General features: G+C 39.3%; 1 protein-coding gene across 2 annotated transcripts; it reads left to right on the plus strand.

Annotated features, from left to right (window-relative positions):
* The first annotated feature begins 397 nt into the window (after positions 1-397).
* LOC311253852 (uncharacterized protein) lies at positions 398-11480 on the plus strand. 2 transcript variants are annotated; one of them, XM_084384328.1, is made up of 13 exons: positions 398-557; positions 1356-1426; positions 3819-4027; positions 4128-4247; positions 5466-5555; positions 5728-5949; positions 6027-6101; positions 6284-6505; positions 6744-6866; positions 7637-7803; positions 8150-8217; positions 10486-10586; positions 11075-11480. In XM_084384328.1, the coding sequence occupies exons 3-13, from the start codon at positions 3832-3834 to the stop codon at positions 11203-11205; spliced, it is 1515 nt and encodes a 504-aa protein (XP_084240454.1). In that variant the 5' UTR covers positions 398-557; positions 1356-1426; positions 3819-3831; the 3' UTR covers positions 11206-11480. The 2 variants fall into 2 exon arrangements, with proteins under 2 accessions (XP_084240454.1, XP_084240453.1); XM_084384327.1 differs by lacking the exon at positions 398-557 and having other exon boundaries at positions 922-1426; positions 1622-4027.
* Positions 11481-12557: the final 1077 nt, after the last annotated feature.

A 12557-nucleotide genomic window follows, 5' to 3' on the forward strand; every position in this document is an offset into this window, starting at 1 on the left:
TTCTGAACATTTTCATTGTTGAAGTTTGTCTGGGAGTTTGACAAAGAAAGTGGAATTTGTATAAAATGATGTTTAAAAAAATGCTCAAAGAAGATAAAAGTGAGAGCAGTTGCAAATATTGGGAGTTCCAATACAGGCTGACACTTATCCACCTGATTCAGATGCAGATGGGAAATGTGAACAGTGTGGGGTAACTGAATCTGTGCAACATGTGATAATGGAATACATATGGGAGAGCACTGAAGTTTAATTTAGAAAATCTTGAGGTGAAGGAAGTAGTAGAGTAGTAAAGTAGTCATTTTATTTAATTATTTATTATTATTTTTTTTATTTAAATTTTATTTAAACTAACTGCCACCCTCCTCGGTCTGCACACACCCTCCTCACTGGCTTATCTCTTGTCCTACATCCGGCTCGGTAGGTGGCGGTAATGCTCCCTGAAATAGTAAACTGTCATTAAACACATGAGAAGAAGAAGAAACTTGTGCGCGCATGATGCAGGCATGCCAGGCAGACGACTCTTAGAAACGAAGGAGGTGACTACGAAATCTGTTCTGGTGAGTTATCCCCAAACAAGCTAACATGGTTGAAGTTAAGCTGTGTTTAGGCTAGTGCAACTCAATTTTACAGTTACAGTTCTTTTTTTAAATGTTCGATGAAAATAATCCTATACACTTTTTGTGAAGACACAAATCCGAGTCCTCACTACCTTAAGAGTGCACTGAAAAAATTGTGTTAGCTTCGCAGCTAACGTTAGCAGCGTGCTAACCCATAGCGGAGTTGTTGCTGGCAGTGTGTTTGGTGTTCACTGTTTACAGCCATCAATACCTATAAACACAGGCTCGCTATCACAATTGTAATATTTGGAGTCATACACGGACCGAAATGCTATGTTATCCTTAGCTTCAACATTGGTCACTGCAAATTCAAACTGAGCAGCTAACTCTTGCTAGTTTTGATTCCTCTGTGTTTTGTTACATGAATAGATTGAAACACAGTTAAACAGATTCACTTTATTGACCACAAATTTAGTAAAAAATGATTAAGAGCAGCTGTTTTTCCAGGCATTGCAAACGAAATGAAACATTAGAAAATGGAAATGTGTGTCTATTGGAAACAATAGCTCAATACAAAAATATAGGAGTATTGAAAAAATGCATGTTGTTAGTCAGATGATGTTTAATATTATGTTCGTTTAATTAAGCTGGCAAAAAAAATCAAAGCCTGGTGATTGCCATAAACAAAAAAACAGCACATACTTGCTTAAATTGAATTGTGAATTGACTGAAAAGTTCTTTTGGTTAACATGTTGATTTACGGTGTGTGTGTCCCTAAATTTTCTCTCCATACATTAGGAGGGCATTTATCAGAATCTGACATCTGTGGACCGACGCTAAAAAGATTTCCACTCACGCAGAGAAAGAGGGTAAGGAGTGTTTGCCATGATGACACATTATTGGTTAATTGTATTTCACAGACATAGCTTGGGGGTTGTGCAATATAATTTTTATTCACGACAAAAAATAACTATAGTGGTATAAATGTATTGGTTGATTTTATTACCTAATTGCTAATCTTTTCTTTTTTTTTTTCCTTTTCTTTTGGGGGGGGGGGAAAGAAGATGTCTTATCTGAGGCGCTGGAGAAAAATTCGTTCACAAGCCGCATCAATTGCACTGCAAAGTAGCAGTGAAGGTAGTGGCCCTGACAATTTGGTGTCCAATCAAGCTGAAGCCCAAAACACTGATTCACAATCAGAAGGAACTGGTCCTTCAGTAGGTGTTTCTGAAAGTCTGGAACCCAGTCAGAGTGATGTAGATTCACCAGTAGAAGGAAACAGTAATTCTGATCAAACAGATGAACTTTCTGATCTAGATTCAGATTTTGGATACAATGCACGTGTTTTAACTGACTCTGAACAAGACTCAGAATCTGCACAGGAAGATGAAGTGACCCTCCAAGAAAAGCTTGCGTCCTGGGCTTCAACAAGTAAATGTGGAAGAAGTAACCTTAATGAACTCCTTGGTATTTTGCGGGACGAAGGTTTACCACTACCAAAGGATTCCAGGACATTACTTGGAACACCACGTTCCATACCGACTGAGGAAAAGTGCGGTGGACAGTACATTTATCTCGGGATTACATCCTCTGTTGTGAATATTATCAAACAGAATACTGCGTTTTTGGACAATTCAAACTCTGTGGACTTAGTGGTGAACATTGACGGAATTAATCTTTTCAAGGCATCTCCTCGCCAGTTGTGGCCAATTATCTGTACTTTCAGTGATTTTGAGCCTTTCGTTGTGGCACTGTATTATGGCACCTCTAAACCTGACTCTGTTGATGATTATCTTGCGGACTTTTTAGCAGAATACACACAACTACAGGAAAACAAAATAGTTGTAAATGGCAAAGAAATTAATGTTCAGATCAAAGCATTGGTTTGTGATGCCCCTGCTAGAGCATTTGTGAAATGCATCAAAGGGCACACTGGATATTACAGCTGTGAAAGATGCATTGTAAAGGGAGAGTATAAAAACAAAAGAGTCGTGTACTTGGGAGACTACCCTTTAAGGACAGATGTAGCATTTGCCAATGGGCTTTATAATGACCACCAGCTTGGGGTATCCCCTTTACTTAATGTAGGGATAAATTGTGTCACAGGTTTCCCACTAGACTACATGCATCTAGTGTGTCTTGGTGTTGTGAAAAGACTGCTGTGCTTCTTTAAAAAAGGACCACCTGAATGTCGACTGTCACAAGGTCAGTTGCATGAGATTTCAACTCTTCTTGTCTCTCTGTCTGGGAAACTTCCTAGTGAATTTGCTCGCCAACCAAGATCCCTAACAGAGTTAAATTGGTGGAAAGCCACAGAGTTCAGACAATTTGTCCTATACACTGGACCTGTTGTGTTAAAAAAGGTATTGCACAAGGATGTGTATGACCACTTTCTCTGCCTAACGGTAGCTCTATCAATACTTCTGGACTCATGTGAGAGAAGGCGTGTTGCTTACATGGACTTTGCAGAACAACTCTTAAGCTACTTTGCAGCAAAATGTGAGCATATATACACAGCAGCTTTCCTGGTCTATAATGTCCATAGTTTGAAACATCTGGCAGATGACTGTAGGAATTACCAGTGCTCTCTCAATGACATATGTGCATTTCCATTTGAGAATCATCTGCAAGTTCTCAAGAGATTGGTGAGAAATGCCAAGAATCCAATCAGTCAAGTGGCAAAGAGACTCATTGAACAAGAGAGGGCAGGGGGCCACCCAAAAGAGACAGGCAAGAAGAGTTGGCATTTTGTTGCTGAAAATGAGAGAAATGGGTGTTTTCTCTTGCACAACGAAGACTTTGCCTTTGTTAAAGAAAAACGAGATGGCAGTTTGTTGTGTGACATAATATCTCAAAACAGCCTGGAAAGTTTTTATACTGTGCCTTGCGACTCCAAGCTCATTAATGTGGTGTTTGTTAGAAACTTGGACAGAGTACGGAAACACCGCAGGCTTCTTGACGTGTCTGATATTGAACGTAAAGTGGCTTGTCTGCCATATCGTTCAGGATATGTGCTTATGCCTTTACTTCATCGATTTGAGCGAAAAGTATAAAAAGAAAATAACTTCTAGATGGAATTTTGACAGTTTTTTTACCTAAAGGGGAATTTTAACTGGGGTCCCCCACTCAAACACTTAGAAAAGGAGTTGGGGCAATACATTATTTTGTTTGATGGTGCTATTGTGAGAATATAGTCAATCTACCACACAAACTCTCTCTGGCAGGGCTACTGTTCGCTATATATTTTGTATGCATGTTCAGTGTAGTTTATAGGATGGCTTGGGTTCGTGCAGCTTGGAAAGAAAGGGACCGCGAAGAAGAAGGTGTGGTGCCAGCAAGCTGGGTTGACATCGACAAGAAGTTAGTCTTTTGGCCAAATGTTGTAAATGCAGCCAAGTTCATCATTGAGCGCCGCAAACCAACTGATGGATGGAAACGGTTCACTCTGGTCAAAGTGAAGCTCAGATCTGGTATGTACAGTCATATTACAGTAAATACACTTTGACTTGAATATCATGCCATGTCAATGTTTTGCATTGATAACCTTTTTGGTTTGGCAATGTTTCATAGATGATTACCAAAAATGTGAGAGCTGGGACCAAACAAGTGGTGCAGAAACAGAAGGAGGAGCACAGTGCACCAGAAGAAAAAATAAAAAAAGGCGACAGGAAGACTTCGATTATGAGGAAGGTAATTGTGCTGTGCCTATTTAAGTAAATATTGCATATGCTAAATATTTGATTACATGTCTACTTCTTTAACACCATCTATTCTCTTTAAATTACACAATAAGTATCAGGGCCTGAAATTTGCTGCGGGATTGCGGGTATTGCGCATAATTGGACCGATTCCCGCAAATCTCACACTCATAATGCGGGAAATTCCCGCACACATTTCAAACCAGCCAACTACTGGTACACACTACAGGAGCGCTGCGTTAGACAGTCTGACTTAAATGACACACACGTCTTTGTTTGTATAGTTTAGGTAGCCTACTGTACTGAATAAAGTTAGATGTTATAAAACACACACGCTGCTGCAGCTGTGCAGCACCACATCTGTTGCGCTCTGGTTCAGCCATCGGTGCTCAGATGTTGGTTAAATCTCTTCCAATATTGAACTCTTTTTATACAACATGCAGCCAAACACCAGGTTAAAGAGAGAGGAACAGCAGAGCTCCTCTGACAGCTCCTTCCTGCAACGAGCAGGGTTTTTTTTTAGCAGCGCCGTCTTTAGAGGTGAAGAACACGCACATGTCCGCCTGACTTTAACACAGGGTTTTCCTGCCTATCTAAGGTGATTTTGGTGCCCATGGGGGGCGATCAGATGCAGCGTCTTGCACCAACTCACCGTTTAAAAGGAGAAGGAAGCCTGTATGTGGAAAGACATCGCGAGATGTAGAATGAGTTTTATAGACGAATAACACACATGTCAGGACCGCTGACTTACATAATCAGAACAGACATGTCCTGTGATTATCAGCCTTGTTTCATATTTAATAGAGGAGGGACAATATCTGAAAGTACAACTGTCAAGCCAGGGAAAACCCTGTAACACTGAGTTTGCAAACTGAGTATTATACCTCAGCATGTGACAAATAAAATTTTGAACTGCTGTGTAGTTGCAGCATCATTTATATCTGAAGCATAACATATAATATAGACCTGTAGTCCCCCCCAACAAAGTAAAATCCCCCCCCCCCCCCATGTGAAGCCCTTAGGGGGGGGAATTCCCCCCACTTTTGGAAAATGAATTTCAGGCCCTGAGTATCAATAACACAGTGTATCATATTGCTCCTTGATCATCAATGCTAGCATCATACACAGGCATATCGTAAGTCTACTGACAGTTTTAGTTTTATATTTCAAGTTTTTTCACTTTCCCACTGGACATTTGTCTCTCAATTAGGTGCTTGTGGTGGCAGCTTTGTGGAGCCTGAACACATGGTAGAATCACCTGATTTGTTTGCAGATGATGATCATGCCATCAGTGATGAAGGTAAGTTAAACTGCCTTGTGACAGGAGTGATGTTGATAGGAATATTGAAGCAACTTTTAAATTTGAGGATTTGGTGACAGCCAGCAGATTTTAAATAAATCAAGCTTTAAAATATAGAACTTTTCAAAGAACGGCATCATTAGATAAGATTTTCATGACTTTTTTTATACAGACTATATTCCAGAGCCAGAGAGCCAAGGTAGTCCAAAAAGGTTCAGCTCCAATCCAGTGGCAAAACATGGGTCTGCTCCTAGAAAAAATAGAAAAGAGCCTACACTTCCAGCTGCTCCACAGAAAGTGCGACCTCTCCACCAGTCTCCACCAAGTTCGGAAGATGACGACACTGCACCCTTCACATCAAGGAAAACCCCTTCCTGTCCACCGAAAACAAAAGGTTTGTATACAGTTCTATTTCATTATGGCCTTTCTTTTTTGATAGTTGGCCTGATTTTTGACCTGATTTGTTTGAAGATGATGATGATGACCATGCCATCAGTGATGATGAACCTGAGATCAGGGATGATGATCATGCCATCAGTGATGAAGGTAAGTTAAACTGCCTTGTGACAGGAGTGATGTTGATAGGAATATAGAAGAACTTCTAAATTTGAGGATTTGGTGACAGCCAGCAGCTTTCAAATTAATCAAAGTTCATTTATATAGCTTTACAATATAGAATTTAAAAAACAGCATAATTTGATAAGATTTTCATGACTTTTTTTTTACAGACTATATTCCAGAGCCAGAGAGCCAAGGTAGTCCGAAAAGGTGCAGCTCCAATCCAGTGGCAAAACATGGGTCTGCTCCTAGAAAACATAGAGAAGAGCCTACACTTCCGGCTGTTCAACAGAAAGTGCGACCTCTCCACCAGTCTCCATCAAGTTTGGAAGATGACGACACCGCACCCTTCACATCAAGGAAAACCCCTTCCTGTCCACCGAAAACAAAAGGTTTGTGTACAGTTCTATTTCATTATGGCCTTTCTTTTTTGATAGTTTGGGCTAGTTCATAGAAATATAATGATTCTATTAAATAGTTCTGCTTGATGTGTTTGACCAGAACGAACACTTAACTGTGTTCAAACAATGTTTACAAACATTTTTTGTTTTACATTTTGGAGGTTATTTCTATAGAAGAAGCAACAGCATACAATTTCACCTTCTCATGAAGGCATGTCTCACCAAACAGGAAAAAATAGAGGCTCAACACCAAGTGTGTCTCATCACGCAGAAAAAGGAAGAGGCTCAAGACCAGTCATCAGCTCCCCATTTAAAAAAAGACCAAGCTCCCCATACCCAATGACACAAGCTAGTAAGTACACACACACACCCTCATAGACACAACCAGATCACTTAAACCCAAATCCAGACCCTTTATCTTTATCAACGTACTGCATAAAAGTGTGTTTGTGCAGGACTGTAGGTTTAAAAGACACGCCCTAATGTCTTCAGACTTTGTGACGTCTGGATAATTTTGATACACAACTGGTGCACATTTGTCAGTGAAACGTCATCTACAGCAGTGGTTCTTATCCTATTTAGGCCATGACCGCACCAAAAGATCATTTGAACTGGGGACCCCCACCCTGAAAACATTTGGCAGTGTTAAAGCTGGAGCGTTACATTTTGTTGGACTCGGTTCCGCAAATTGATATTCCAGTCTACTTGCATACATCCAGGGAGAGGTGAGAGGATTGAGGGTCCATGTGGTGGTTGGGGGGGCGTGGATGGAGTGGGGAGACATGGGTTTATGGAGGGAGCCTCGACCACAAACAGAGGCGAACAGGGTTTGTAAGGAAATAAAACAAAGTCTGCTATTCAATGACTCACGAGTGCTGAATATGCTGTTAGGACACAGCCGGCTAAACTGACCACAATAGTCAACGTTCAAGCAACGGGCGCCCCCCGGAGAAAAATATGTACCATGATATAAATGACTATGAACAACAGTTGACACAGAGTCATGAACCCATGCAAATAGAATCATGACCTGGCTCAGTTTATTTTTTTTGGCAAGTGTAAGTTGCTACGGTAAGGTGTTGATGATTCTAGTTATGATTGTCTTTCTTTCAATGCTTTTAGGATTTCATAGAAAGGTTATGGAGCTGCTGGTAGAGATCCGTGATGGGTTAAAGGACTTAAAGATTGCCCATCAAGCAGAAGACACTGTTTTTGACCAGGCTACAACCCTCGAGGAGCTTGAACACCTGGAGGAGTCCCTCAAATCAACGGAGGAAAGGCAGAAACTAGTAGGTTTTGTAAATTGACAAATCCTCTAGCACATCTTTACCGAATGCCTTGGAAACCAATCCGGATACAATGGCAAATTATCAGGGATCACACAGTTGTTTTTTTTTGTTTTTTTTTTATCTCTGACATTTACATTCAGTTGTAGCACCTACATTGAATTTAGATGTTAGAGACGTATTGGTAAGAAGAAATCTGGCAGTATTAGACTACAGTAGTGATACCAACGTAATGAATTTTTTCTCAAATGTGCACTGTTGAAATCACCTTGTAACAGACAACAGTCATGGGATATACTGAACTCTAAACTTGCTCTTGTTTTTGTACACTGATTTCCTCCAATTTCAGATCCAACGCTTGTCCATGGTTGGAGGAGGGACATCAACAAAAAACAACGTGAAATGGATCTTAGACAAGTAGGTTTTTTTTTTTCATATCATTGTCAGTTGTCTGTTATTAAGGAAGAATTGATTGAACCGGAATTGACAAAACAATACACAGACACCAGGACAAAGTGTAAAACCAGTGTTATACACATCAGTGTTGTTGATCAACTAGGGCTGGATGACATAGAAATAAACATATTGATATTGAAAAATTCAATATCGTTAATTAACAAAAAAATTAAAAAATATTTTAAGTACGGCCCCGGCCATCTTATCAGGGGTTAAAGCAAAATAAAATCTTCTGACTGAATTTTTTTCCAGGCCAGGGCAATGTGTCTATTCTAAATATGAAAAGAAAATCAAACCACTTTTAATTTCTGCTCATTCCTTTTTCGTTTTGACCAGGAAATTGAAAAGCTATTTAAATTAATTTCAATTCAATTATTATTTCAATTCAAATAACCACGTTTTTTGTGGATTAAATTTAAGCATTCTTCTTAGTTTTTTACTCTGGTAGATTTTATTGCACTTACAGTAACATAACGAGTGTAGCTCACCTTGAGTTTTCACCTGGATCACTGTCTGTGTGTGACATACAGCTCTTTAGAACAGATCATAATGTTGCTGCTGTATTTTAAACATCAGAGTGTTTAAGATTGAGAGGTTTGAGGTGGAGCTGCAGGGTTGGGTGGAGGTGTGTGAAAGTTTATTTGTGCTGTTGAACGTAACCGCTGTGAAACAATCATTAAGTAATGTGATATTGATCTTATTCACCAGCTTCTTACTGTCACCGCTCCCTCTCTTCATCAGCTCTACCTCACTCCACCACAGCTAACATTGTCTTGTAGCTGCTCTCTGACGGAGTGACTCTGTCTTCCATTTGTTTTGAACTTTTATAAATAACAGCAAGGAGGAGTAAAGTAGTAGTCTTCCTGCATTGATTGTACTGTCTGAGAGCAAAAGAGAGCGTCACCATCTCTCTCACACACTGAATCTGTTAGCTGCTCCTCTCCTCCGTATCAGCGGGCACCTGAGTGCTGTGTGACAGACAGCAATGTTGTCTGACTATTTAGTTTAGATGCAGTTATGGCCTGCTTGTTTCCAGCACCATTTTCACCATATAGGGTGGTCAAAATTAATGCGTTAACCTGGGATGATTAATTTCTGGAACAATTTTTATTTACGCAATTGGCACATGTGCATAACGACCCGCCTCGTATCCCACAACTCATTGATGACGGTAACTACAGTGTATTTCAGTAGCCTGCCTCTTCCCCCAAACAAACACTGTGTGTGTGTGTGTGTGTCTGTGTATCTGTTTAATGCAGGAATAGTTATTAATAGTTACAATAGTTATTCCTCATCACTGTTGTGTATCAAAGGTCCAGACATATGGGGGACAGAGCTGTCAGTAAGCGGTTACGGGACACCGTTGTGTTAGCTGTGGTGACACATTCAACAGCACAAATAAACAGCAGTAGCATTATTCTGCTTTGGTTGGTTTAGTTTTAAAAAGTCTTAATGAGAGATCTTCTTTATTTCATCTGTGCAAAAAATCAACTCTGATCCTGATCCACTGCTAAGTCATCTGGAAGGCTTTATTGATAAGCAAAGGGTTTAGTTATTTGAAGAAAAAAAAACCAATGTTAGAAAAACAAAATTACTGAAAAATGTCAAGATCTAACCTTGTTTTCCTCAGTAATTAACTAGTTGAATTTAAAAAGACTGCTTAAGGCTGTGTCATCATCACTCAACCAACCATCAACCAACTACAGTCACAAGTTAAATTAGAAAAGTACAATCATTATTATTATTATTATTATTATCATATTTTTAATTTTTTTATATATATAAATATAATCTCTTAATTTTGCTCTGAGTGCACCAGAATGATACATTTGACTTTAACATGTACAATATTATCTTCCAGGGAAGCACGCGTCTATCCATCGATACATATTGTCATATTGAATTATTGCTTAACATGTGCAACATGAGATGCAGTGCAACAAAAATTAAATGTATTTTTCAGATTTTGTAACATAATTTGTATGCTTAACATTTCTTATTTTAGTAGTAAATCGTACTTGCTTAATGTTACCCAGAGGCACCATCTGACTTCTTACTGACCTGTCATTATCAGCTGGCTGGACCGGGACCCTGTCAAACTGGTTCCTGGCCAGGAATCACTTAAAAAATTGATTGGTGTCATTGGTGTAGCCAGATGATGTGCCGACTTGTGCTGCACTGACAATGGCTTCTGTATAATTGTATTCAAATTCCCTTTTGTACCTACAGGTTGATGACCCAAAACTTGCAGGCACAATTCAATTTGTGTGGAAGGGGACCTCAAAAGAAGCTTTCATTTGAGAAGCTCCGCCTCTACTCTGTTGTAATAGGTAAAAAAGCACATCTATACTATAGTGCTCCAAATCTAACACTGTCATATTTCTTCAACCACTCGACGGATTGAGATGAGACATAGTGGATATCTTCCTTGGAGCACAAGAATGTTCCTGTATTGACTTTTAAGTTGATACCGGAACCGGCGTGCCTGCACAAGATGATTGTTTGCCAGTAATGGTGGTTTGGCTTCACCAGCAGGCTCCAGCGGTTATTTGAACAGAAACAGCTCTGTCACTCTTTCAGCACATAAACAAATGCAAGCAAAGCTATTCTGATGGTGAAAAATATTACCAAACCTCAATCCCATTAAAAAAAAATTATATTTAGAAAGTTACACTTGGTTTTGAAAAGTAAGTAGCTTATATATCAGCTGTTTTGTTGCAGTCGCAACTAGTTGTGTAGGTGTGAACTGAGCTTTAGAGCATCTGCAGCTGAATATTTTCACCGCTTTCTACAGCCAATCTTATTTCATGTCTTACAGATAGTGTCCAGAGGAGCACGCCTGACTCAGAGGTGAACATTCGTCGGGTGATCGGCGAGCACCTGAAATTTGCCCCAGATAGGCAAAAAGGCGGCAGAAAGAAGGTGGATGACGGGAGTGAGGAAGTGTAATATATTGTAAAAATGTAAATAGTTAAAGGGGACTTCGGCCATTTTTGACCCCATATCATTTTCCTGAGGGTGACCCAATGTTGGGGGAAGCAACAGTGTAGGTGGTTGTATCATTTTCAGTCAGTTTTTTGAAAAAAAATGACCAGAGTTCTACTGTTTAAAAGGTTTGTTTTAGTCTAGATGTCATTTGTTTGTACGGATATTTGAATTGTTTTTTACTTTCATTTGAAAGTGTCTTCTCTTTATATTTTTAGGAAGTTTTTAATAAATGTTGGTTACCGATTTTTGCTTTTAAACTTTTTTCTAGACTTTGAGATTGGAGGCTGATTTCAACCCAACATTCAATTTTGATGTCAAGCCAACGAGAACTCTTAAGCTCAATTTGATATAATATTATATATATATATATATATATATATATGTGTGTGTGTGTGTGTGTGTGTGTGTGTGTGTGTGTGTGTGTGTGTATACATACATACTAAAACAATTGTATTCAACGTGAGAGTCCAAACATAATCCAAGATCTCTGTAACACAGGAGGTAAATGTAATGTCAACGTTGGGATATGACGTAATCCATATGACAACCATAATGCAATGGTCATCCAACGTTAGAGTCTAACTAAAATCCAATGTGTATTTAGTGGTGGTGCTTGACGTCAAGACAACGGTAGGGTTTGACGTAGACCTAACTTTGAAATCAATATCATAATCCAATGTCTATATAACGTAAAAGGTTGACGTCAAGGCTACGTACAAAATCAAATGTCTATTTAACGTTCAGGGCTGACGTCCAGCCAACGTTAAGTTTTAACATAAACCCAATTTTCAAATCCATATCATAATCCAATTGTAATCCAACGTTGGAGTACAACCAAAATCCAATGTCTATTTAATGTAAAAGGTTGACGTCAAGCCTACGTCAAAATCCAATGTCTATTTAACGTTCAGGGCTGACGTCCAGCCAACGTCACATTTTAACATAAACCCAATTTTGAAATCCATATCATAATCCAATTGTAATCCAACGTTGGAGTACAACCAAAATCCAATGTCTATTTAACGTTCAGGGCTGACGTCCAGCCAACGTTAAGTTTTAACGTAAACCCAATTTTCAAATCCATATCAATATCCAATGGTAATCCAACGTTGGAGTACAACGTTGTTCTAATGTTGCATCAACGTCAAGTGTCTGCTGGGTTGTTTCTTTTGCTGCCAGTTTCTTCCATTCTCACGTGTGTGGCTATATCCACAGGGGTATATATGCGCTAATGGGCTTGATTACTACTTGGATACACCTGTTGGCACACACACACCCCCCCCCCCCAGTTTTTAACCTTAGCAGATCTCACA

This window comes from Pagrus pagrus (assembly GCF_965226575.1).
Source record: "Pagrus pagrus genome assembly, contig: HAP1_SCAFFOLD_55, whole genome shotgun sequence".
Lineage (NCBI taxonomy): Eukaryota > Metazoa > Chordata > Actinopteri > Spariformes > Sparidae > Pagrus > Pagrus pagrus.

What these genes read in the sequence shown, in the direction of transcription:
- LOC311253852 (XM_084384327.1), top strand. Translation starts at nt 3,811, where the DNA reads ATGTTCAGTGTAGTTTATAGGATGGCTTGGGTTCGTGCAGCTTGGAAA. An exon ending in AGACTTCGATTATGAGGAAG is followed by an intron (nt 4,248 to 5,465) that starts GTAATTGTGCTG and finishes TCTCTCAATTAG; the next exon opens with GTGCTTGTGGTGGCAGCTTT. An exon ending in CCTCTACTCTGTTGTAATAG is followed by an intron (nt 10,587 to 11,074) that starts GTAAAAAAGCAC and finishes CATGTCTTACAG; the next exon opens with ATAGTGTCCAGAGGAGCACG.